Source organism: Drechmeria coniospora, chromosome 03 (genome assembly GCF_001625195.1).
Source record: "Drechmeria coniospora strain ARSEF 6962 chromosome 03, whole genome shotgun sequence".
NCBI classification, from domain to species: domain Eukaryota; kingdom Fungi; phylum Ascomycota; class Sordariomycetes; order Hypocreales; family Ophiocordycipitaceae; genus Drechmeria; species Drechmeria coniospora.
This window is the reverse complement of record NC_054391.1, coordinates 2,568,902-2,593,499: the sequence shown is the minus strand read 5'-3', so window position 1 is coordinate 2,593,499 and position 24,598 is coordinate 2,568,902. Positions and strand designations below refer to the sequence as shown.

The window sequence follows — 24,598 nt, the reverse complement described above, 5'->3', positions numbered from 1 at the left end:
TAAGAACCAAGGGAGGGGTTTATATCATCATACCCCTTAGCTAGAGGACAACGTCGTTCATCCTATGGAACACTCGGTAGGAGCAAAACAACTAGAATTCAATCCAATATTAGATTTAGAGCTAGCAACCCCTGGCCACCTTCTGATAAGCTAGAAGCACAAGTCCCAAGGGGGGATTCCCCATGGTATCGGGTGAAGGATTTGACTTCTTTTCTTGCCTTGCAGCGCATATCTAGTGGGAGTATCATGTTCACCTACTACTGGACGAGACAGAAAACAGCACAACAACTAAGCGTACTACTCTTATAAACAGGAAATCATTGATACGATATGTTATATAGTCAAGATTCAGATGGCAGTTAAACTCAGACTGTGAGTTTTATGTTTTATGTATCCGCCTTGTTAGTGAATGTCGGGCGACATATAAAGCACTGTACTCGTAACAATCACTCAGCCATGCCAGTCTGCATAGTCTCAAACTGTCTACTACAAGGGGACAGTTCCTTGCAAGAGGAAGAGGGGTTCCTCAGGGGGATCAACACCATTACTTATACACTCCACCAACCAGTCCCTCAGCTGATCAACGCACTCATCGCCTTCGTCCTCACAGCTAGCTACCCACAAACGGCGTTCTAGCTACTAGACCTCGCCACACTCTCTCTAGTGAACCCATTGCGTCCGACACCTCTTTTCGCGTGTAACTTTCCCGCCCCGGTGTCTGATTCTGTCCTCAATGCGCCGTGATTCAATTTCGAGGCGATATATTTGTACGAGTCCAAGGCCTTGGCGTAGTCGTCCATGGAGATACCTTGGCCGAGAATGCACGCATTGTTCGGTCAGCCCGGCCCGGAGCTTTTGCAGTTTGATTGTGCTCGGCCCATTCGTTCCTCCCGCCAGCATAAGCTTTCGATCAAATCGTACAAAGTACGCCGGGAAGGACTCCGTAGCACCCTGCGCTATGATATGGTCTAGTTCCAACAAGGCTTTTTCTTGGCGGTATGGGTTGGAGTAAACAGTTGCAAGGTATGCAAGGAACTGGAGCGGATCGAAGCCGACTTAAGCCCCTTCCACAAAGAAGATAGAAACGCGTATCTTGACTTTAGCAGACAGGCTCTACTATAAGAACATCCACTGGTCCTTGGCGGGCCCGATCAATTCCTTGTCGGCCTAGAGTTTGTGCTCTATAAAGAGTCGCCAGGCTGCGAATAAGGCCTTGTTACTATCGTACGGCTCCCCTATCGGGATCTCTTTGCGTCGGTTCGGGGCGCGGGGCGTGCCCGAGTCGTCCCCGGTGTGGTTCCGCGATAGGTCCGTTGAGGAAATCTCCTTTGGTGGTACAGGTGTTTGCCTCGGGTTTTGTGCAGCCTGGTTGCGTCCTTCTTGCTGGAGGTAAGCAATCTGTTCGGCATGTTCTTCTAGTCGGGTTTGTACTGATGCCAACTCAGATCAGATTGCTGCTCTCAAGTCAGCCAGCATACTGTAGACTGGGAGCAGTCCTCTGGTAGGTAGTTTTCCATTCTCGATTTCAATAGTTAGACCTTGTTTCTTCCTAGCCAAGGGAAGTCTTTTATTTGCTACGGAGTTATTACTAGGCAGCTGCTGTAGGAATCTTATAACGGTATCAAAAAACTTGCAGGAGGGAAGTCTAAGGACAGGTAGTTGGCATAGAGCTTCCCGTTATAGCTGGGCCCTCTGGGTAGGTCCATGACCAACCTGCCTTATGTCTTTGTTCGAGTGTAGCCCGCGATTATAACAATATTTTATCATTGATTATATATCTTCTTGGTTTATTAGAGAATATAAACCTGGATAATATATACTGAATTTTTCAAGTAGGGATGGATGTACGGGGAATTACTGTACTGTATTTTTTTTTCGTTCCGATTCTTGATTCTTGCCTGAGAACCTAAGTAAATGTGCAAGTAATTACTGCACTGTTTAATTAGCTGTTGTTGGCACAATTAAGTAAGTAATTTACTGAGTAAAGCCGTATTTGTACGCAGAGCTGCAGAGTGGAGTATTTGGGTATACAAGTACGGAGTATACCTTGCACATAGCATACTTGATTGCATGTACAGAGTACTCCGTACCTGTACTTACTTGCTGTTGCATGAAAAAGCAAGCCTCCTCTATTACCATTCAAATGAGCTAGGTGGCCCCTTAATGGACAGACTTGAACCCTAACACCCAGTCAAGGAAATTCGTCTTCCAACATCGGTATTTCTTAGCCGCCCGGGCAGAGTCGGGTTCGAATTGGAACATTCACCTGCTGCAGAGCTTCGGCTTGCTGTCGTGTGCTGCTCCATCAAGAAAGCTCGGTGTCCGATGATGCTCCCATTTCCTCCGGCAGCCTCCGCTTACGGACAGCGAGCCACACATTGCATCACCGTCGGTGCTTCCTAAGGATTGCGAACGACGGACGGCCCAGGGGGTCACTCACTCGTCCACCTGCAACCCAGCGAGAGCGTAAAGAAACGTTGCCTGGCCGCTCATGTAAGTAACCCCCCCCCCACCCTCTGAAATCTATCGTCCCAGTCTCATGCTCATTCTGGCTCCAGAGGCATCTTCGTATCCGTACGACACGACAATGCCCGCTTACAGCCCGCGCGCCCAAGCCGCGCTGCTCAAGGCCGTACGTTTGAACTCCTTGGACGCGCAGACAGCAGCTCCGCAGAGGTGTTCCTGGCCTCAACAACTAATCCATGGACCCTTGTTTCCTAGGTCAACCAAGTCTTTGATCTCGACCAGACGGCCGAATCCCTGGAGGAGTTGCGCAATGGCATCATTCTCGCGCACATCCTCCACGAGCTGGATTCCGAATTCGAACCTTCACACCTCGAGTCCAACCCCCCCGGCACCTCCAAGTACCTGACCAACAAGCGCAACATTCAAACAGTGTACAAGGGTTTGTTTCGATTCATCCGTCAGAGAGTCCCCGAGCTCGCTTGCCAAGCGAGAAGGGTTGACTTCCATGCCATCACCGAGATTCCCGAGGCGCAGGGCATTAGCCAGGTACGTTGATGCGCCCACGATGCAGTCCAGCCCGCCAGGTTGCCCGGGCTCGCGCTTACTCTCGTCCTTTTGCCGATAGCTACTTGCCGTCATGGTGTCCGCTGCTGCCATGGGCCCTGACAATGGAAAGTACGTGCCGCGGATACAGCACGGCCTTGACCGTGACAACCAAGCGGAGATTATGCAAATTATCCGCGGCATGCAGCAGGACGTTGAGAGCTACAAGGATGCCGACTTGGACGAGGCGATCGACGCCGTCACGGAGGCACGAGACATCGACCTCGTCGTCGAAGAGCAGAATGCCACGCTTCGGCAACAGCTCGATGCTGCCAAAAAAGCTCTTTCCGACTACATCACTCGACTCGAGCATCTGCAGCAAAGTCACGAGGAACTGAAACATGAGAAGGAGAAGAATGAGCGCGAGCTGGACGTTTTTCGGAAAGCGACGCTCGATGGAGCACACAGCGCCCAGGCCATCAAACTCCTGGAAGCACAGGTGCAAGAGCAGATGGAAATCATATCCAGGAATGAGGAGAGCATCAGAGACAGCGACAGGGCGAAGGCGCAGCTGGAAAGTGAGGTGCAAAGGCTGAGCCAGAAGAGCATGCAAGCGGACGAGCTTCGAGACCAAGCCACCGAATGGAAACACAAGGCAGAGGAGCTGGAGAAGAAGGCCAATACGGCCGAGAGGTACAAGCAAAAGCTCGAAGCGCAGCAGGGCCTCGTCAGAGAGGTGCAAAACCTCCAGTATGAAAGGACCGAGTTGCAGGAGCAGATCCGATCGCTCAAGAACGACCGGGAACGGGGGGACCGCACCAGAAAGGCCGAGGACGAGCTCACGAGGATGATCACGCAGTCGGAACAACACTTGTGGGACGAACGGAATCAGAAGAACCAACTGCTCACGGACATTGCCACACTCAGGGACGAGCTGGTACGATTGAAGGCGCAGTGTGCCCATGATGAACGCTTCATACAAGACCTGCAGGACCAGATGCAGCAGCAAGGGTCCGCTGTCACATCCCCTTCGCAGTACTTGGCTGCTTCGACCGCCTTCAACCTCGAGGACGAACTGAAAGCGGCTAGCAGTGAAGGTCAGGCCAACGTACCCCTGGAGATGTCTAGGCTGAAAGCCGAGAACGAGCTACTCCGTCGAACCTTTGGGTCCTCCGGGGACACCGCCTCACTTAGGCGCGAACTGGAGGAGCAGAGGCGCCTGGAGCAGAGGCTTCAGCAAAACCTGAACATCATCTTCGAGAAGCAAACGATCACAGAAGAGCAGATCAAGGCGTTGATGGAGAACGCGACGGATGAAAGGTTAGTGGATCGATCGTACCGGGGGATGGCTGGATGGGAATGGCTTGCTTACAGCTTCGCTCGACAGGTCGCAAGCGTTCATCAAACTGCGTTCTCAGCTCGCGGAATCGCAGTCGAAACTCGAGGAAGCGGCCAAGAGCTCGTCGGATCTTCAAGCCAAGGCGGCGGATATGAACCGAGATCTCCTTCGGGTCAAAGCACAGCTCTCGGCGACGGAAAAGGGAGGATTGGAGGCGATCGATGATCTGAAGAGCACGGATAAACTGATATCCGAGTCACTCAAGGATGAGCTGGACCGACTACGAGAGGAGCATAATTTTGTTGTGAGCGAGCGGGACGCTCAAAAATCGCAGTTGATCGAGGCCCTTCTCGCCAAGGACAAGCTACGCAGGGAGGCGGTCGACAATGACACAAGCACGATCGCGGCGGCCGACCCCGATGCCGAAGACGCCGCTAGGAAATCGGGAGAAAAGATTGAGAAGCTACGGGCTCGTCTGAAAGAGCGAAAACTGGTGAGTCATTTCCCGTCGACGGTGCGAGCGTAAGCCTCGAGATGGTAGTTCCGGCACGGAATGGAAGGTTTCGCCCGCCCGCGGTGTTTATTCTCTCGGCATGCCGCGTTCTACTTTCGGAGGCCAGGCGTACTTGCTGAGCACGGTTCCTGTTGATCAAATTCTGACGGCTTGCGCAGCAACTCGAGCAATCGGAGAATGACAAGCTTGACCTGCAACACAAGCTCAAGGAGGCGCAAGGGGGCGAGGACTCCGCCGGGCGAAAGGTACGTTCGATTGTCGCACTACTTGGCGCCTGGGCCTCTCGTGTCAGCCGGAGACGTGCCGTTACCGGTTTGGTCGCCCGGGCTTTCCTTTCGATGTAGCTGACGAAAGGCTTACCGCAGGATGCCGCGGAGCAGATGGTGAAGAACCTCCAACGGGAAAATGCATTAATCGCGACTGCGTGGTATGACCTCACCAGCCGGCTGCAAAGCAATCATGTCGTCTTGCAACGGCGACAGGATGCGCCTCGGAGCTGGCTGAACAAGCAGAGGCAGATGGTCAATGGTCAGTTGCGCCGACGCGACTTGCTCTACCTCTACTGACCAAACTCTTTCAGCTACCCCACGAAGGTAATGATCTCACGGGTTGAGGTCAGTTCCCTTGTTGGAAGCCGACGAGTGACGCTTCACAGCCTGTTTGCAATATAGATAGATACATAGTGTAGTGTGCCCTTTGGCGGACCAAATGATTTTTTTTTTTTTGGTTATCATCGACAGGATTGCGACGGACCTGGTCTAGTCGGGCGATGTTTCCCTCGGGTTCTTCAGGGCTGTTGTCCTCATGTCGTCGACTGCGCGAGCAGTCTCTGTGCCCCCTTTTCCCCGTGGATTGAGGTGGCAAGGGTGCATTGTTACTCGCCTGCGGCCGAAAAACAACCGATGAGAGTCGTTGTCCTCTGAACGTGAGAGATGTCGTGTTGCATGGCCAGAATAAAAGATTGATAGAGACGGCGCGGATGATGGCCGCGAAGTGAAGTGAGCGAGAATGACAAGCGGACGATGGACGCATGGCCATTCATGAACTGATCCAAAAGACTACGTACGTACGTGTAGGCGTATTAACAATACAAATACATTTCCCCATAACGCCGTGCCCCACTCCCGGCAGATGGTCAACTTTGACTAGACTTCTACCTTGAGGTCTTCCTCGACCAGGACCTTGTACTCGCCGCTGCTCATGGCCTTTATCGACTCCAAAGTCTTTTCGGGAGTGTCGCTGACGGCGAAGCCCCTGAGGTGGAGGTCAGCGCAAGGCTGCGACTGCTGCGGACGATCTGTGCCGCGGCATTCGGTGCAGGTACTCACTTTATTAGGCTGTAGACATGGGTGATGATGCCGCCGCCGGTGCGGATGGAATCCTTGACCTGTTTGACGAAGTCGTCGGGAGCAGCATCATCGAACTTGACAATCGCCGCCTTCCGCAAGTCGACGGCAAGGGCGGCGGGAGCGATGGCAAGGGCGGCCACGAGATGAGAAAGGAATCTCATGGTGAGAGACGATGGAGGATGCGGGCGACTTGTGCCTAGGAACGATCGGAATGGGGTCGAGTGCTGGGCGAGCAGCGAAGCCGAATCGAGCCAAACGACAAGTTGCGTGCTTGGGCGGGGTAATTGTCTCGGGACGGGACACTCCTTCCTTGAGCAGTTCCGGGAAGGCTGTCTGGGCTGTCTGGCTGCCTGGGTGTCTGTCGTGCGTTGTATCAAACTGCTTGCTTGCTCTCTTCCTTGATCGAGAGAGTCACTTGATCGAGAGAGTTGCTGAAGAAAAGAGGTAGGCTGCTGTGACGGGGAGAAGGGTCCAGGCTGGCAATGGTTTCGTCGATGTCGAGATGGGCAATGGCGTTGGCCACTAGTGACTACCTAGTAGTTAGTAGATACATGCGGCAGTACTTTACAGGCAGCCATGGGTACATGTGTACTTCAGATCCAGTATGCATTTGCCTGTACCTGATAGGTACTATTCTAGCGTAGGTGTACATGCATACATGTACACATCTCTGTATCCGTAAGTACTGTACATTCTGCAGCGGAACTGTACCCCACTCGGCTTCGAATGCATGCTTGTCATGCGTGCGCCGCCCCGAGTGCTGCTGTACTTACTGTACTGTACTGTACTTGAGTACTACCTGTAGGTATGCGCACAGTACAGTGCAGTGCCCCAACAGTACTGTAATTCCTCACATGGCAGCAGCAGCAGGGCACGCGCTCCACCAGAAGAACGTTAGCGTACCGTGCTCAGTACTTGCACACCTAACACTGTGATTCTTCACTTGCATGTACATACATGTGCGTGTACTTACATACAGTACAACTACACAACAAGTACCAAAAGTGTGCAGTAAGTATTACTTGAAGTATTACATGCGCAGTGTCCTTAGTAGATAGTACATGTAAGTACTGTGCATGTACGGAGCACTTGCGCTCCGTACTTACTGTACATGAACTAGTGTGGCTGAAATATCTGCGATCGGCCCACTTGCATCCCCTCGCGGCAGGGGTTGGTATTGACGGATTCGGTCCCGAACACCAAAAAGAACACCACACTCTACTTGTAGGTACCTGTATGTACAGTGGGGTGGCAAAAGTGTCGATTCAATACTGCAGTGTACATGTGTTTAAGTACTTGTCGGAGTAGCGCTACCTACAGTAGTTGTATGGTATGGGCGTCCAGATGTACTTGTTTTCAGTGTGCAAGTACTGCACCTGTACTCCGTACATGTACAAGGATTACAGAGTACGGAGCACAGGTACTGCGTACGGCGCACTCCATACCTACATGCACGGGGTACTCCGTATCGGGGTGTTTAAAATTCGATACACCCACACCAACGCACGTACTTTGTAATACTTGAGTGAGTGTACTTGCATGTACTTACATGTATGTAGTTGCAGGGGAGCGGAGTACAAGTACAGTATGTAGATCCTCCGCACAGTGGGGGCCACAATGCACTTATCGCAGTTCATGTTCCTTTCCTATTGCCATCTATTACTGTACTTACAACCATGGCTTGGACTTGAAAGCGGTAACAACCTTCCACTCGCGTGAGTATACTCCGTAATACGGTACACCTACAACTACTTACTTACTCACGACGACAGTAGAAGTGCCTGTACAAGTACTCTTTGCAGTCTGCCGAAGTAATAATAATACTCCATCTGAAAAGTTCTTGATGCTCCGTACTCCGTACTGTACGTTCTTAACGCGCATACTTTACTTGTGTGCACCTGCGGTAATTCTCCGTCTTGGAACAAACCGCTCCCTGTCGAAGCTGGTCCTACCCACTGCCAATCAGTCACCAAATGCAAGCAACTCATCGCCACCCGCATAGGCTCCAGGACGCACAGATCGACATGTACATACTACTTGCGTGCGGTGTGCACATTTGTCGTGTAGTCATGGCGGCAAATTCACACATACCTGAGCTTGAGAATACTTTTTGGCTTGATCGAGATTTATTGTGCAGTCGGACAACATCGTATCCTCCCGAGGGCGGACCAGGGCGACGCGTTGCTGCCAGCCATTTCAATGCACTCCTGACAAATCCGTCAAGAATTTCTGCAACACAGATGCGATTACTGCACGCACGGAAAACAATGCGAGTGTGATACGCCCAAGCCGGATCCTTCCTTGGCTGAAGCCTCAAAGTGAAGTACTTCGCTGTCGTGGTAGTTGTCGTGATATTCTTCATACGATGGTCCCGTGGGTGTCATATACCCGTCGGCGCATCAGAACAGCATTCGAACATATCTCTGCTTCGTTCAAAAATCCCCAACAATCTTGCTCTGTACCCGCCATGACTTTGTATGTGGCTGGCTGTTCACGTCCATAAAAACCGATGCTTTAGGAGCCTCTCGTACAATTGCAAGGCCGAGAGGTGCGTACGTGTACGTGCACCTTCACCTTCGTACGATATCTTGATACCGACTTGCACACACCGGATCGTACGCAGAAGACGCATCATGAGCCGGCTATTCTATAAACGCATGGACGGCAGGAATTACCACAGATGGGACGAGGTGATACTCGTCTGCGCCGGCGCAACCGGTGCCTACGTTCGGTCGACCTTGGATTGAACTTCATGGCCCGAAGCACAACACGAACGGAAGCAACTGCATTTCTACTGTCATTTAGCATCAATGCGGCGATGGCTACTCTAGGCTCATCTCGGTGTCGGCCAAAGGCTCAGTCGACTGCGAATTTTTACATTTCATCGCAAACTCCTCCCCGTCAAATATTGGCGGTGTTTGCTGCAAGTTGCGAACTGCGCCCTCGATGCTGCGGCTAACCAGCCGGCCTTGTCGCAAATTTTCTGCAAAGAGAAAATAGCCCTCGGATGTTTCGACCAGGTATGACTGCAACCCTTTGCTCTCGAGGCAGATCTGAACACGATGGAGGGGAAAGTGGTTCTCTATAAAGCGGGCCCAGCCTCGGGCAGCCGCCTGGATATCCTCGTCATTGCTGATTTTTCTCCACCCAATGCCGAGATGAATGGTGAAGTCATCAATGACGAGACCGCCAGCGCCACCCGAGTCCTCCACTCCCGCACGCTTGCCTCCGTCGTCGCAGCTTGAGGGATGCAGCGCCGGCGATTCATGTATGCTGTGGTCAACACGCTGCGACTTGTGACTGGCCGGGTTGATCCGCCGTTGTGCGTCTTGATGGGTTGCATCCTGCCCGTCGCTCGTCTTCTCGTCACTGAACCAACCATCGGACGGGTTGACGGCGTCGGTGAGAATGCTGCTCTTCGACTCCGTGGGCGTCATACCCTCACCGCAAGCCAATCCTCCATGCGGATCAATGGCCGCCGGGGTCGGAGGGCCAGGCTCGGGAATGTTTGTAGCTTCGCCCCACGATCGTTTCCTACCAGCAGCCGGCTTTGGTGCATACTTATCCGCCTGTTCATGAGATGGAGGGTCGAGCAATGCCCCCGCGGCTGGGTCATGCGTCACTCTTGCCATTGGAGGTGCTGGTTGGATTGAAGGCTGGGGTTGCATGGCGAGAACGGGAGAGGCTGTCGAGTAACGGCAATTGAATGATGCCATGTTTCATGGGCCGGACAATTGCCTGTGTTGGATGACTAGATTCAGCAGAATGGGAACCGACGCGAAGGTCTGTAATTAGTACCACAATCCAAAACGTCAGCTTTATCCAAGTTGGTTCAATCAAAAGAGAAGGATGTATCTAGATGTTCAAATATGCATCGTCAATCGCTGCAAATGTACGGCAGACGAAGAATCCAAAAGAAAGTGAAGCGAGGCGAGGCGAGGCGAGGCGGGTGGCTTAAAATGAGAGTTGGCTGAACTGAACGGAGGGCGAGGCGAGGCGGGTGGCTTAGAATGAGAGTTGGCTGAATTGAACGGAGGGATGGATGACTTGAAGGGAGCAGTTTAGTAACACGACCAGTGGCAAGCACAGTACATGTGCTCCGTATATTATTCATGTAGACACTGTTATAATTAAGTGCGCTGGGGAAAACTAGTGCGGTTCTCTATGCTGTGTGTGTGCTGTGCGCTGCCAATAAATAAAAAAAAAGGCATGAATAGGAGCAAAACAGTACTGACAAATAATGATTTGAGAAAATTAAGAAAATTGAAAGAATATAGAAACAGCAAAACTAAATATGAACATTAATAGAATTACTAGAACTTGAATAAATAGTTTGAGTGTTACGTCTTGGGCTATGCCCGACCATTACTTAGGGCGAGTGGGAGCGGGCTTACATATACAGTAGAGCCCTTCCCCAGGGAACTCTCTATCCTGTCCACTTCATTTTATTCTATAAGTCTTTTAATTAAACCTATCAAGTTTCTTATAGTAACAGCAATAATCAACTCATAATAATATAGTATTTTTAATATTATAAATTATAAAATTATTCATAAAATTTCTTAATATCTTGAGAATTATTGTTATGTCTTGTATCTTGTACTGTACCTACAATAAGACAAGTACGGAGTACTTACGGCGAGTAGGAGCGGACCCACCTAACCCCCCACCCCCTAAATGTAGAAGCTATATTACGGAGTACGGAGTACTGACCTCTCTACTCCGTACTTACTCCGTACTCCGCAAGTCTATTAAAAATCCTTACGGGTTCCTTCTAGGAATAGTAGCTATTACAGTACGGAGTACTCCGTAAGCTCTTTACTTACAATCGCAATGGAAAATGAACAGCAAGGCAACCGCCCCCAGGGTGTAACGATCAATTTTGCGGAAATAATGGAATTTTGCAGAAATGGTTTGTACTGACTTCGCGTCCTTAAGAATACGACGCGGTAAGCAAGCAGAGCAAATCGCATATCAACAGTAAGGGGTGCAGAACCAGTTCCCACCAAAGCCCATACCACCAGCACAGCAAGTAGATGCCCCCACGACGGACCAGATATACAACCGCCCGAGAGACGAATCGGCCAAGTCCTCCCTCCCCATCAGCTACAACCCGATCCTGATAGGTACACATTATAACGGAAACAATACTAGCTTCGCAGCCACGCGGCTCGTCATAGAGCACAAACATCAGGCCGACAGGGCGATTATCTCCTCAGTCAAAGACCAATGGATACTCTTGTAGCAGAATCTCGTCCCCCAAGGTTCAAGCACGAGAAACTCTTTTCTGTAAGGCAGGAGAGCATTTCGGGTACGACCCAGCACAGTTCCTCGGGTATCTCGAGACAATTTTTGCCAATCCATACCGCCAGGAAATCGCCCCAACGGAACTGGAACAGGTTGAGCAAGGCACCAACGAGCCCTTCTTTACGTTCTACATTCGCTTTGAACAGAAGCTGACCCTGGCGGGAGGAATGCATTGGAAAGACACGGTCAAACTAATGAGGCTCCGTCGCGGACTATCCAAGGCGATACGGTACTATGGTATCAGTCGAGGCATCCCAAAGGACGACTACATTAAGCCGGTAGGGATATACAGGTGTGTTGCAGCAGGCATAGCAATCTGCCGTATTGAGGAGAGACTTAGGACCCGACGCGGCCCCAGGCTGACGGCAGCGTTGCGGGACAGTAAATGGGGAGTCTCCGATATCAGTGACCAATTCGGCATGCACTCCCCCCCGATATTCCACCCGGCAGGAAGACGTCAGGGCCACAGCCGAGCCCGTACCGAGCCTGAGTCGCAGGCGAAGCGGGTTCCCTACGACGAAATCAAGAATAGAACGGCAGGCCCTTGTATGCTGCGGGGGTGAGTGACATTTTATCCGCAACTACTAGCTGGCGCCAGCATGACCACCAAGGGCGACGGAATGCAGTACTCTTTTATAATTGTGCACAAAACAGAATGCATTATAACTTACTCGTTGTGAGATGTAGTTTTTATTTATTAGTTTATACAGGAACAAATACTTTGTGTTGCGTGACACAGGTAATATAGTATACTAATTTGGTGCCCACCGAATAACATTCTTACAGGTACACTATACTCTTGCATACTATAAGTATATTTCTTTCTATTAGGTATGATTCTCCCTGGCGCGCGAGTTAAAAGTGTATTATTCCATACTTCGTACGGGTTATATACTTGGTTAATGGAGCACTCCGTACTCCGTAATTAAGTACTCCGTAGCTCGCTGAAAATGCCAAGAAACCGTCGGCTTGGCCTGTACTTACAGTACTTACTAAGTACTTAGGTACTCTGTACTTGCAAGTACTTTCGTACTGGTACCGTTCGTAGGGAGGTTAATAGAGGTATCCATCCGCCAATTGAGGGATGTAAGTACAAGTGAGGTACCCTGCCTCGCGTCGCGCCAACCCGCGGTACTAAACGCGATTTTGGACAGACCAGGCGCGTTTCATAAAGACCTCTGCCATTAGCATCCGCTACCTACATAATTTCATCCGTCAAGACAGGATCGTCGTCCAGCATCACGGCTTCCTCCATCCTTCGCCATTTCCCACACATTCGTCGTCTGCCCACGGAACTGAGTCGCATTTGATGGTTTCTCGTCCTCTCGTCGGCCGGTCTCTCGCACTGTAGATCGCCTCTCTGCGGCTGCCTCTCGGCCCCCTTCTTTCTGCAGAGCAGCCATGGCATCTTCAGTAGCGCAGCCCCCCTCAACCACGACCAGCTGCAACATATTCAAGTCCCTGCCGGCAAGACCACCAACGCCTCCGCGGGAGACGTCGGCTCACGACCCAGACGTCTCCCTCAAGTCCCTTGCACTCTCTCGCTCACAGGCATTCGACCCATGCCGCAGCCTCCAGACGCCCCCAAACGCCGGTTGCCCTCGCTCTGCCATCGCAACAAGATCCAACCCGAGTTCGTCTCACAGGCGCAAAAGGGTCGAGTGGTCCGTCCATACCGAGTACAAGGAGGCCCCCCAGTACCCCAGTGTTTCCGGCCCTGGCGATATCAAATCCTCCCCCCTCTCGGCCCCCTCCTCGGCCACCGCCAAACCCATCAAAGGCATCCTCAAGCCTTCGCCCTCGCCGAAACCGCTATCCTCATCTCTCGGCGGCGACCTCGATGGCACGGCAGCCCAGCCAAACGTCACCGAGATGCTCGACTCCACCATCAAGCACCTTGCCGGTGCCGACCGGGACTCCAAGCTGGACGCCTACATGATGCTCTCCAGGGCGTTGAAGACGTCCAACAATCTTCCCGATCGGGTCGCGCTGCAGGCCAAGATGAGTTTGTTCATGCAGTTTATCCAGCGCGACATGACCTCCAAGACCGAAACTGGCGCCCTCGACGCGTCCCTCGTCAACCACGCTCTCACCCTGCTCGCCACTTTCCTCCAGTTCCAAGCCATCGCTTCGACGCTCACCTCTGACTTTGGCGTCTTCGTCATAGACCACGCGATTCGATCCTTCGAAGATATTTCCGTGCCCAAGGATGTTGTTCGTCACCTGATGCAGGCCGTTGCCTTCCAGAGCTTTCCCGCCAAGGTCATGACGTTGGACCGCGTCGGCCGGCTCGTCATCGCCCTCCACGGCATTGGGCACCACATGAAGGGCAAGAGCGTCGTCATGAGCCGCCTGCTCATCTACAAGCGGCTTGTCCAGCAGTCCCGCGCTTGCATGGTGACGCACTCGGACTGGCTCCAAGACATGTTCACAGACATGCTCAGCTCCGTCAAGGATATCCGTGCCCAGGCGATTAGTCTTGCTGTCGAGGCTGGCTTCGCCCTTCGATCCGACAAGACGCTCTTTCGCAAGGTGAACGAGTTGTTCAGCGCCCAGCATGAGGATGAAAGTTACATGGATTTCTTCATCCAGCGGCTGCAGCATATGCTCAAGGACAAACTAACCAGCGCCGCGATGCCGCAGATCTGGGGTGCGACGATCCTCTTTCTCCGTTTTCCCTTGGACAAATGGCAGCACTACAGTCCATGGCTGGTACTTGTGCAGTCCGCGTTTAACACCCCGGATGCCGCGACGAAGCATGAAGCCAACAGAGCCTGGAATCGTTACGTTTACCTATCCCTCGTCGACTGCAAGCTCTCTCCAAAGTCCATCGCCACACTCTGTCAGCCGCTTTTGAGCCAGCTCCGGAGGAAGGTTTCGGGCGCCAAACAGCAAGAGGAGCCCATGAAACTTCGGCGCGCTGTCTTTGGCGGAATATGCAGCCTCTACTACTTCTCCGTCGCTCAGGGCGGCGCCAAGTACCCCATCGATGTCATCTGGGATGTTGCTGTTCATCCGGTAATGACTCAGCTGGTGAGCCTCGATGACAGGCATGGCGTTTCTGGGGACTGCACCATGCAGGCCGCTCGAACGCTGGTTGGCCTCTTGGACGTCTCGACACCTCGCCCGTCGCGGAACCTGGATCGCATCATGGATGCAGCGCCTGTTCATCCCGAAGAGCTGCTGCCCCTCGATCCTAAGTGGATCCGGCGAAACTGCGTCAAGGTGTTCGAAGCGGTGGGCCCTATTCTTGACAGGAGGTTTGTCGACCTCGCCAACAAGGAGAGCTTGGCCTTCCGACTATGGAAATCCCTCATCGGCTCAGTCGTCGCGGCGTCAGCCAAGGACATCAAGGTGTCGGATGATACTGCAAAGTTCTTGGCCTGCAGCTTCGGATTCCTGTCCAAGGTTTGGTCGGCAGGTCTCGCTGACGGCGCGCGCACCCAGTCCGAGTTTCTGGCTAGTGTGACGCAGTTCGTTCGCCTTCTTGTCGACGGACTAGGCTTGCTTCCTTTCACCGAGAAGAAGTTGTCCCTGCGTGTCGACAGCAACTTTGAATCGGTCGCCACGCCAACGCAACGGCTCAGCAAACCAAACCCGCCCAGCGGTGTCGCCCGCATCTCTCTCCACCACCTCTTTCTGCTGATGTGCACAACTCCTCCGGGTTGCGTCGACGATGCAGAACTGGCCGACTTGTTTCGATCGGCGTTTGAACCCTTCTTCGCAAGCAGGAGCGCCAAGGGACGTGTTGAACTTGCCCAGGAACTAATGCAATTGCTGCCGCGAAGCTGTCCGTCCGCATGTGGACCGTGGCTGCTTTTGGCGGACCACATGAAGTTGCCCTTCGCCAACAGCCTCGCTTCACGATCCAGTCTCGTCACTACCAATCAACCTCTGGCGTCAGAGCACCTCGATATCGTGTCGCATCTCGAGCGTGGTCTCACATGCCACCCTGGCTTGCCGATCGCTCACTGGGGTTCCCTGTTTGACGCTATTTGCAACAAGGTCGTGGAGGATATCGGCGACGCAGGTGTTGCTCTTCTCGTCGTTGACCCCATCGCCAAGGGCTTACTCGAAACTCTTTCCAAGGATACCTCCGTGCCGTCGATGGTTTGGTTTCAGGCGATGGCACTGCTCTGTAATGTCGCCAAGTTACCATGTGATGGGCAGACGTTGGACGCCGTTCGCCTACAGGCCTGGGGGACACCCTCGACAGGGGCAGGTCTGGGACCGTCGGATCCTTGTGATAGTCTCTACAAGCTCGGCAACCATGTGATGCAAAGGCTCTACGCCCAATGTTCGGACTTTGGAACACGCCAAAAAGTAGAGGTATTTGCCGAGTCCTTTCTAGGGTTTGTGGCCAGGTCCTTGCCTCGCGCGGTCATCACTACGATTTCGAACATGCAGCTTGGTCTGTGCCCGTGGATTCGAGATGAGAAAGATTGGCTTCAACTGAACGACAGCTCCGCCATGTCTAAAATTGTAAGCAAAGTCTCCCATGTCCAGCATTCAAGGTACATGCAATAGCTAACGGCAGTAGATACGAAGTCTTTGGGATCAGGTTTGCAGCAGACTGGCCACCTACGGACGGCTGCACAGGGATGACTTTGACCAAGTTCAGCTGCTCCTGACTGCCGCTTTCGAGAGCAAGGATGCCTACATCGTCAGCACGGCAGCGGAGCTCTGGAACACATGGGCAAAGGGTGGCAAACTCGAATGCTCGGATAGTCTCCTGTCCACAGTTTCATCTCTGCGAACCAGCCTCGGTCTGTTTGGGCCTGGAACCGAGTTGTCGAATGGGAGCGTTGAAGAGCAACTTTCCACATTCAGAGGGGCGACGGACGGACATGGCCACTCATCGCACAATCACGCATCGGCAGAACTCTCGGCGACGACATCGTCCAAGCGGTCGTTGCATGCGACGCGCCAAACGGAGTCTGTCACGGATAATCAAGATTCGGCCAAGGGTAGACGGGCACCGCGGCTTCGTCGTAATACGTCGTCGATTCGATCCCCGCCAGCTGCACCATGCTCCGCCTCGAATCATGAGTTGCCGAACCTCGCGGCCCCGGAAACGCAAGTGTGGAAATCACAGCAGGAGAGCGTTGCACTGGTCGCCGACAGTTCTCACAGTGGCTCCGCCAACCCAGAGTCGAAGGCAGCAGATTCGGTGGCCATCGGCATGGATGATGTCAAAATGGAGACGACTCCCCAGCGCAAGTCTTTCGACGACATGATTACCTTGACACCGACGCCAAGGCGAGGGCAGGTCTTGCCGATGGAGGGCATGAATGATCCGCCGTCGTCACCTCCTGTTCCACGACCGTATCCTTTACTGTCGGAGATTCAGTCACGCGTCAGAGCGAACAGCTCCATGGAAGATTGGAGGTTCTCATCGCCCACGGGGTCATCGGCGGCAGGCAATCAACAGGCCACGACGGGCTGCCCCAAGTCTTCATCTCCTCCCCTCCCGGAGGAGCCGTCTCGGCCGAAGCCCCCCCGGAGGAGAACTCGCAGGCAGAAACGCAATGCTGCTACCGAGAGGGCAGCAGCGAAAACATTGCCCCCGAGCGTCATGGATGCGGACGATAGCCCCGACACCGACAACACGCAGGAAAGCGGTGGCCTGCCGAACCCAACTGCCCATACCCCCTCCACGCCGCCGCTGCGCCATCTCTCGCCGCCTAGCAAGACGCAGAGAACGGCGAAATCTGGTGATGAAGCATTCGTCGATGCCAGGAGTCAGCCGATGGACGAAGAAGCACACTCTTCCTGCGACATGGAGCCGTCCGTCAAGGATGCGCTCGAGGATACGTACTTTGCGCTCAGCGAAGGCGACGAGCACCAAATGGTGGACTTGGCCATGGAGCTGGAGACTGGGCACTACGAGCTCCCTGCTGCGGGAGAATTGGTGACGCCAACGAAGAAAAGTATGCCGAGCAGGGAGGCCGGCCAAGGTTGCATCACGGTCTACACAGACTTGCCCTTGACCACGTCTCCGAGCCCGACACGACGACGCGAATCAAAAAGATTGGCCTCGCAAGCGCCCAAGTCTTCGCCGACCAAGGCAGTGGATGAAGGTGGCGACGGCGGGAGGACAAGGAAGCGTAAGCGAGGGTTCAAGGAAGCCGAGACCCGAAGTAAGAAGAAGCGATCGAGGGAGGCGGGGCGGGAGACGAGGGTGGAGGAAGCATCGTCGAACGAGTCAGCCGTGGCTTCGGCGGACAGCGGCCACACTGCTCAGCACAGCAATGGAGTGAAGACGAGAGGAGGCTCGCGCAAGCGCAAGCTTCAGGCACCCAGTCCGGCGGACGCGAAGACGGCATCACCGAAGGCGTCGGCCGAGATTTTGGAGAATGTCAAGGGGAACTTGGACGGAGGGGACACGGACGAGGAGCTGCTGTCTCAGTTGGTGACGGAGTCGTTTGCCGCGTCCCAGGCTCACGACGAGCAGCAGACGGCGCGGCCAAGATCTTCGGCGAAGGCAAAGCTCGCAGGCCGTGCGGATGTGAAGAAGAATGGAGAAAAGGATACGGATGGCGGAGGAGAGGAGAGGCAATCGATCATGGAGTCGCTGCGAACCGGGCTGGCCCAGCTTCGCAACGCTTCGCTTGATCGAGAGACGGTATACGCGATGGAGGACCTGTTGATGGACATGAAACGGGAACTTTACAAAGCCGAGCGGAGAGGAAGGGCAAGGGCTTGAGGTGGGGGATGGGCGGGCACTGGACTTGGCACGAAAGCCTTGCCGGCGTCCAAAGCACCGTCATGCACCAGGCGCGGAAGAAGGCAGCGAAATGGGCCTTGGTTTCTGGGGAGGCCAGCTGGGGCATTTCACATATCTCCCATGACCACATAAACGGGGATCCCGGTAAATATATGTTGGGAAATGAACATGTATTCATACGACGACGTCGAGCTCCGTAGCGAAACATGCGGTTTCGAGTCGCATCGACGACATATTTTGTTTGGTTCGCTTGTTCAGGTCAGATGAAGAAGAATCCGGCGGAGCGGATCGGGATAAGCAAAAACTGTAATACACGCACAGGAGCGAGTAGATCGTCACTAGTGCAGCACCAGCATTGCACTGTCCTTCCGCGGCGAAGCTATTACTGCACTAGGATCATGATTGTTCGGACGAACCTTTATGGCTGGGGACTATGTCGGTGGCTATTGGCAAAGGATTGAGGAAATTCCAACTATACAAGGCACCTACCTGCCTGTTCTTGTCAACCTAATCATGAATGATATTCTACAAACTTGAGAATCTGCGCTGCCCGCACATCCGTGGTATGCGTATGACAGTGTCATCGGATGTTGAACTGAGAGATGGTCGGCTGGTCTTGCTGGTGTCTGTCCAGGACGACGCAAACGATATTATAGTCAAGGTTCCGTGCAAACGTGCATCTGTAAGTACCAACACGAACGAGTTGGTACATGTGCATTCATGCTGCATAGCCTACCGCAGTGGGTAAGCATTTAAGTAGCTACGGAGTACTGTACTTGTACATTTACGTGCTCCCTACAAGTCCAGAGCACGGAGTACTGTACAAAGTGCATTACTGAGTACTGTACAAAGTGCATTACTGAGTACTGTACAAAGTGCATTACTGAGTACTGTACAAAGTGCAGAACTGAGTACTGTACAAAGTGCATTACTGAGCACTGTACAACAACACGCATGTATGCAGATACTTACTAGTATTAAGTACTGTACAGCGTACTTACTGTACTTACGGTGTACGGAAAACTTGTACTCCGGCAATACTTGTACTTGCAGTCACTTGACAAAAGTGACGATTCAGTTTTGGTAGCGCTGCTCCTACAAATTGAATCGACATTTTTGCCACCCCACTGCACGCACTCCGTACTTTAGAGTTCCTTGTACTACCCCGCCTTTCCTCCCCCACTTGCCTCCCTCCTCCTTCCCAAAACCAAACCCACCAACACATGGCTACGTAGCATGACGAGTAGCCTAGTACTCCGTAGGTCCTACCCGGACCGACCTCTACATCGTTTGCTCCAGAGCGGTTGATCCTCCTCTTGCTCAATCACGCTCCATCACGCACCCATCTACGCTATCCATTGACCCAAGTATATCGTCTCTCCCTGTCTGCTACGGCGACCTGTGGTCTCTCCCATTGGTTGCGACTTCGTATCTTACGTTGGCTCGTATTCAGCACCTCCCGTATCGTACCCGCTTTCGTCGACGTCACTCTCTCAGGCATCACCCAAGCTTTCGTTGAAAGCTGATCGGAAGAAGTCAAACATACATAGCAAACATGGTGGACAGGCCCAACAAACCGACTGCTCTGGTTAAGACGCCCGGGCTCCCTCCGCAGCCCCAAGTCACCATCTCGCAAGACAACACTCGTGTCACTGCCTCACTCCACACAGGCGAGAGCATCGAGGTGTTGCTCTACGGTGCCACGGTGCTGAGTTGGAAGGATTGCGCCGGTGACGAGAAGCTTTGGCTGAGCGAAACTGCCAAGCTCGATGGTTCCAAGCCGGTTCGGGGAGGGATTCCCATCGTCTTCCCGGTACGTATTCGTCGTACCGGTTTCATCTGACACGCAAAGTCCATGGCGAAAGCTGTCGAACGGAACTCGCTGACGATGATGGTCCTACTACCAGCTGTTTGGCCCCCCCAACGCGAGCCACGCTGCCACGTCCAGCCTCCCCCAGCATGGCTTCGCCCGAAATGTTCGCTGGGAGTTCCTCGGCAAGTCCACCAGCGAGGGTTCCAGTTCCAACGTCAAGCTCGACTTTGGCCTGTCATCCGAGGGTATTGATGAAGCCACCCGTAGCCTCTGGCCCTACAGTTTCGGCCTCCTTTACAGCGTCACGCTCGACCGCGAGAGCTTAAACACCACCCTCGTGATCACGAACGACGGGAATGAGCCGTTCGAGATCCAGACCCTCTTCCACACATACTTCAGAGTTCAAGTATGCGCCCCCTTCGAGTTTTGAAAGGTACGGGACGGAAGGCTCATCAGAATCACAACAGGACATCGCCTCCGTCCAAGTCGGCGGGCTTGAAGACGCGTCATACACCGACAGAGTCGGCGGCACCAAAACCGAGGCGGGGACATCTTCGCCCCTCACCATTGCCGGTGAAACGGACAGAGTCTACCAACTGACCAAGGACTCCAAGAAGGCCATTGTCATCTCCGACGGCGGCGAACCCCGCTTCAACATCTTCCGCGACAACCTCGACCAGGCCGTCGTGTGGAACCCCTGGGATGCCAAGTCGGCCGCCATGGCCGATTTTTCTCCCAAGGACGGATTCAAGAGAATGATTTGCGTCGAGGCCGGTAGCGTTCAGGGGTGGCAGAAGCTGGACAAAGGAGATGCCTTTGAAGGGGCGCAGACGATTTTCCTTCCCTAAGCCGTCCAACGGCATAGACGAGCTGATCTCCGCTGTGGAATATCGTCTCCGGAGCCTGTGTTTCTTTTGTCATCATGGGCGATGCGGAGGGCAGATGACTGGTGCAAGCACGGTTACTCGAGTGAATGAATGACATAGTTTCGAGCCATGACTTCAGGGGCTGCGAAGAACTAGTTGGCAATGGCCGGCCAGCCATGACAGTGAATTTGTCCCTCGATCCCGTCGGGGGGCTTGGACGGGACGTGTTGTTTGCTCCTCTAGGGATTCCTGGTTTCGGCATCAATCCTGGCAAGAGCACAAAACGGAAAGATTATGGGCAAGGGCCCTACAGCAGAGGTATGCGTCAGATCTACCGTTTGGTGCTCTGGCCGATGCACTCGGTACCAAACAACTATTAAATCCCCTACATGCATGATCCAAGTACATCGCAAGGACAAGTTCCCGGCCTTTTTCATCGCGTTTCCTTCTTCTGCTCCTGAGAGAAGTGATCGGCAATGAGGAAGGCCAGCTCGAGGGCCTGCTTTTCGTTGAGGCGGGGATCGCAAAAGGACGTATAGTTGGTCGATAGGTCGTCCTCGCCGAGCCCTTCGCTGCCGCCCAGGCATTCGGTCACGGCATCGCCGGTGAGCTCAAGGTGGACACCACCGAGGTAGCTTCCCTGCTCCTTGTGGATGCGCAACGACTCCTGCAGCTCGCGGTAGATGTCGTTGAAGCGGCGCGTCTTGATGCCCGTCGGCGTCGACAGCGTGTTGCCGTGCATGGGATCGCATTGCCAGACGACGCAGCGGCGATACTCGGAGTCTTCGACGGCACGAATGTGGCGGGGAAGAAGGTCGCCGACCTTGCCGGCGCCGTAGCGGGTGATGAGGGTGATCTTTCCCGGCTCGCATTCCGGGTTGAGCGTGCGGAGGAGGTGCAGCAGGTCGTCGGCGGGCGTGGAGGGCCCAACCTTGATGCCGATGGGGTTGGCGACGCCTCGGAAGAATTCGACATGGGCGTGGTCGAGCTGGCGCGTGCGGTCGCCTATCCAGATGAAATGTGCCGACGTGTCGAAATACTCCTTCTTGGCTGCGGGGCCATCGGCGACCGGTGAAGGCGCCCGGCTCGGTGCCCTGCTGCTTGGTGGCGGGCCAGGCATCGGGGGTGGCCCCTCGAGCAGCCTTGTTAGAGGCTGCTCGTACTCGAGTAGCAAGCCTTCGTGGCTAGTGAAGAGCTCAACCGTCTCGAGCTCGCCGGGCCGAGCGTTGATGACCTGCAAGAAGCGGAGGGTCTGCTGGATGCTGCCGGCAATGGCCGAGTACTTTTCTTTGAGCACGGGATCCTTGACGTGGCCCAGGCCCCAATCCAGTGGCCGGTGCAAGTCGGCGATGCCGGAAGCGATGGCCGTGCGGATGTAGTTGAGGGTGGCGGCCGAGAAATGATAAGCCCTTTGGAGAGGCGGGTGCGTTAGTTGAGCGTCATCGTACCGCCGGGACAGTCACGACTTGGACCGGCTCGACCCAGGCTGGAGCACAGAGTTGCGGAGTACAGGGCACAGGATACAAGGGTGCAGAGCATGGCGGCAAGAGTGATGGAGACTCACTTGAGCAAGCGGTTCGGGTCCAGGTCTCGCTCGTCGACGTGGTATCCGTTGAGAATGTCGCCCCTGAAGCTTGGGATCTCCTTGCCGTCCACCATCTCGGTCGGACTGGAGCGAGGCTTGGCGTACTGGCCGGCCATGCGACCGATTCGGACGACGGGCTTGTTGAGGCCCCAGATGAGGACGACGCTCATCTGCAGCAGCAGCTTGATCTTGGACTCGATGGCACCCTGCTCGCAGTAGTCGAACAGCTCGGCGCAGTCGCCACCCTGGAGGAGAAAGGCCCTGCCGCGGGCAACGTCTCGCAGATGAGCCTTGAGGGCGAGAATCTCATTGGGATGGACGAGGGGGGGTAGGCGAGAAAGCTCGTTGACGACCTTGCCGAGCTTCGCCTGGTCTGGGTACGTGGCCGCCTGCCGGATGGGCTTTGAGCGCCACGAGGCTGGCGTCCAGCCAGGCTTTTGTTCAGATGCCATTGATTGCCGTTGATCGCCTGTCGACTGTCGACCAAGTGCCGTCGCGGTGAACGTGGGACAATTGGCCTGGCCGCCGAGCATTGACGTTGCTGACAGGAACACCAAGCGGCGAGACAGACGGTCGGCCGACGGGCGGTACGTCACTGGACAGGCAGGCAATGCGGGCAGGGAACCACCACCTAGATGAAACTTGTAGGTGCAAGTATAGGTGCAGTTGGATTACAGGAAGATAGATCGGTTGTACGGTAATGCCGAGTTTGAGAGATGTTGCCAATACGCCAGCCAGCTGAGTCACGACAGGGTTTTTTTTTGTGGCGCCTTGTCATGAACTGCGCATTTGTACAGTACTTGAGTAAGTATTACCGTACTCTATACGGAGTACAAGTACTCGTGCATGCAAGTAAACGTTGTACAGCTCGTGCACTATTTCTCAGTAATGCTCGAGGGTTTATTAGTATACGGTACCTTATCTATTGTACTGTGCTCCGTACTCCGAATACTTACTTATCACATGAAATTTCCATCTGCTCAGTACGGAAGTATATGCTCCCTATTCCAGCAGAGAGCCCTCGAGGTAACGTGCTTCAACACCAAAATACCTGGTGTGCAAGTACTAGTACGCGGGCGGGTTGGTAGTGTCATTGTTCGGAGTAGCAGCTATAGGCCAACGGCGTACCATCAACGCATGGTATTTGCCCGTATTAATTAAGGCCCAAAGTACGGAGTACTTACAGTACTTACAGTACTCACATTGGTACTGTGCTTGTAATACGGAGTTAAGTACGGAGTACAGACCGCTCCATAATGTGCTCACTACAGTAATATATTATTACCGGCTAGGTACCGTATTACTCCGTACTGTATTACTCCGTACTCCGTAAAACACTCCAAACTTTCCTGGCTCCGCCTGCGTCCCCCACTCATTCCGCGGCACGCGCTGGACGCCCAGATGCACGCTTGATCCCCAAACGACTTCCGAAACCACGAGGAAGCACCAATCACTTCACGCGCCTCCACTTCAATCGCGCCTCACATCTACAAATTATATACCTACAACTACACAGGGATGGCCAGTGAGCGGACCTCGGCCGTCGCTGCAAAGGTGGCCAACGGCGATGTGGAGGACGAGTCCCCAACGGCAACTAAATCTTCTGCCGAGGATCGCAAGGCCGCCTCAGCTCTCGCCAGCCTTGATGCCAACAACGACGACTCCTCTGCAGCGAAGAACATCGATCAAGATGCAGTCAATAAAGCCATGAAGAGCCTCGGTAGCGGAACAGGGTCCAGCTCTTCGACGCAAGCAGTTGCCAAGAACGTCAAGGTCGACGCCGCCGACGTCGCCCTCATCGTCGAGCAGCTGGAGCTGAGCAAAGCAAAGGCCACGGAGCTCCTCAAGGCGCACGATGGGGACGCCGTGAGGGCCATGACTGCATTTGTCCGGGCCTAAGACTGCCCGCACATGATCATGACGGCTCATCATCCGCGTAATCGTGACCATCTTGTCGCGCTCATCTCACCAACCCGCCTGGGTGCGGCCAGTCGTGGGAAGCCCAATTTCAAGCCCGGCTAGCCTGCAGGGCCAGATGGGGGGTCATTCAATAAAACATCTTTCACGCAACCTCGAATCTACCCGTGTA

The 24,598-nt window shown here is 53.9% G+C and overlaps 7 protein-coding genes across 7 annotated transcripts; 4 read left to right on the top strand and 3 right to left on the bottom strand.

Moving 5' to 3' along the window:
- Positions 1-2,587: 2,587 nt before the first annotated feature.
- On the top strand, positions 2,588-5,428 carry DCS_06522 (M protein repeat protein; the record flags this gene model as incomplete). Its single annotated transcript, XM_040803810.1, has 6 exons — positions 2,588-2,632; positions 2,722-3,012; positions 3,092-4,329; positions 4,397-4,841; positions 5,021-5,107; positions 5,228-5,428. The coding sequence occupies 6 exons, from the start codon at positions 2,588-2,590 to the stop codon at positions 5,426-5,428; spliced, it is 2,307 nt and encodes a 768-aa protein (XP_040653914.1).
- A 579-nt stretch (positions 5,429-6,007) lies between these two features.
- On the bottom strand, positions 6,008-6,372 carry DCS_06521 (uncharacterized protein; the record flags this gene model as incomplete). Its single annotated transcript, XM_040803809.1, has 2 exons — positions 6,008-6,116; positions 6,191-6,372. 2 exons carry the CDS (start codon positions 6,370-6,372, stop codon positions 6,008-6,010), a joined length of 291 nt encoding a protein of 96 aa, XP_040653913.1.
- A 2,661-nt stretch (positions 6,373-9,033) lies between these two features.
- On the bottom strand, positions 9,034-9,927 carry DCS_06520 (uncharacterized protein; the record flags this gene model as incomplete). Its single annotated transcript, XM_040803808.1, has 1 exon — positions 9,034-9,927. The coding sequence occupies one exon, from the start codon at positions 9,925-9,927 to the stop codon at positions 9,034-9,036; it is 894 nt and encodes a 297-aa protein (XP_040653912.1).
- A 2,992-nt stretch (positions 9,928-12,919) lies between these two features.
- On the top strand, positions 12,920-18,224 carry DCS_06519 (Rap1-interacting factor 1; the record flags this gene model as incomplete). Its single annotated transcript, XM_040803807.1, has 2 exons — positions 12,920-16,000; positions 16,059-18,224. The coding sequence occupies 2 exons, from the start codon at positions 12,920-12,922 to the stop codon at positions 18,222-18,224; spliced, it is 5,247 nt and encodes a 1,748-aa protein (XP_040653911.1).
- A 1,576-nt stretch (positions 18,225-19,800) lies between these two features.
- DCS_06518 (Aldose 1-epimerase family protein) lies at positions 19,801-20,906 on the top strand (the record flags this gene model as incomplete). Its single annotated transcript, XM_040803806.1, has 3 exons — positions 19,801-20,058; positions 20,153-20,464; positions 20,526-20,906. 3 exons carry the CDS (start codon positions 19,801-19,803, stop codon positions 20,904-20,906), a joined length of 951 nt encoding a protein of 316 aa, XP_040653910.1.
- Positions 20,907-21,357: 451 nt separating this feature from the next.
- On the bottom strand, positions 21,358-23,042 carry DCS_06517 (phospho-2-dehydro-3-deoxyheptonate aldolase; the record flags this gene model as incomplete). The annotated part of the gene is made up of 2 exons (XM_040803805.1): positions 21,358-22,333; positions 22,489-23,042. The coding sequence occupies 2 exons, from the start codon at positions 23,040-23,042 to the stop codon at positions 21,358-21,360; spliced, it is 1,530 nt and encodes a 509-aa protein (XP_040653909.1).
- A 985-nt stretch (positions 23,043-24,027) lies between these two features.
- Positions 24,028-24,408, top strand: DCS_06516 (uncharacterized protein; the record flags this gene model as incomplete). The annotated part of the gene is made up of 1 exon (XM_040803804.1): positions 24,028-24,408. The coding sequence occupies one exon, from the start codon at positions 24,028-24,030 to the stop codon at positions 24,406-24,408; it is 381 nt and encodes a 126-aa protein (XP_040653908.1).
- Between the last annotated feature and the right edge of the window lie 190 nt (positions 24,409-24,598).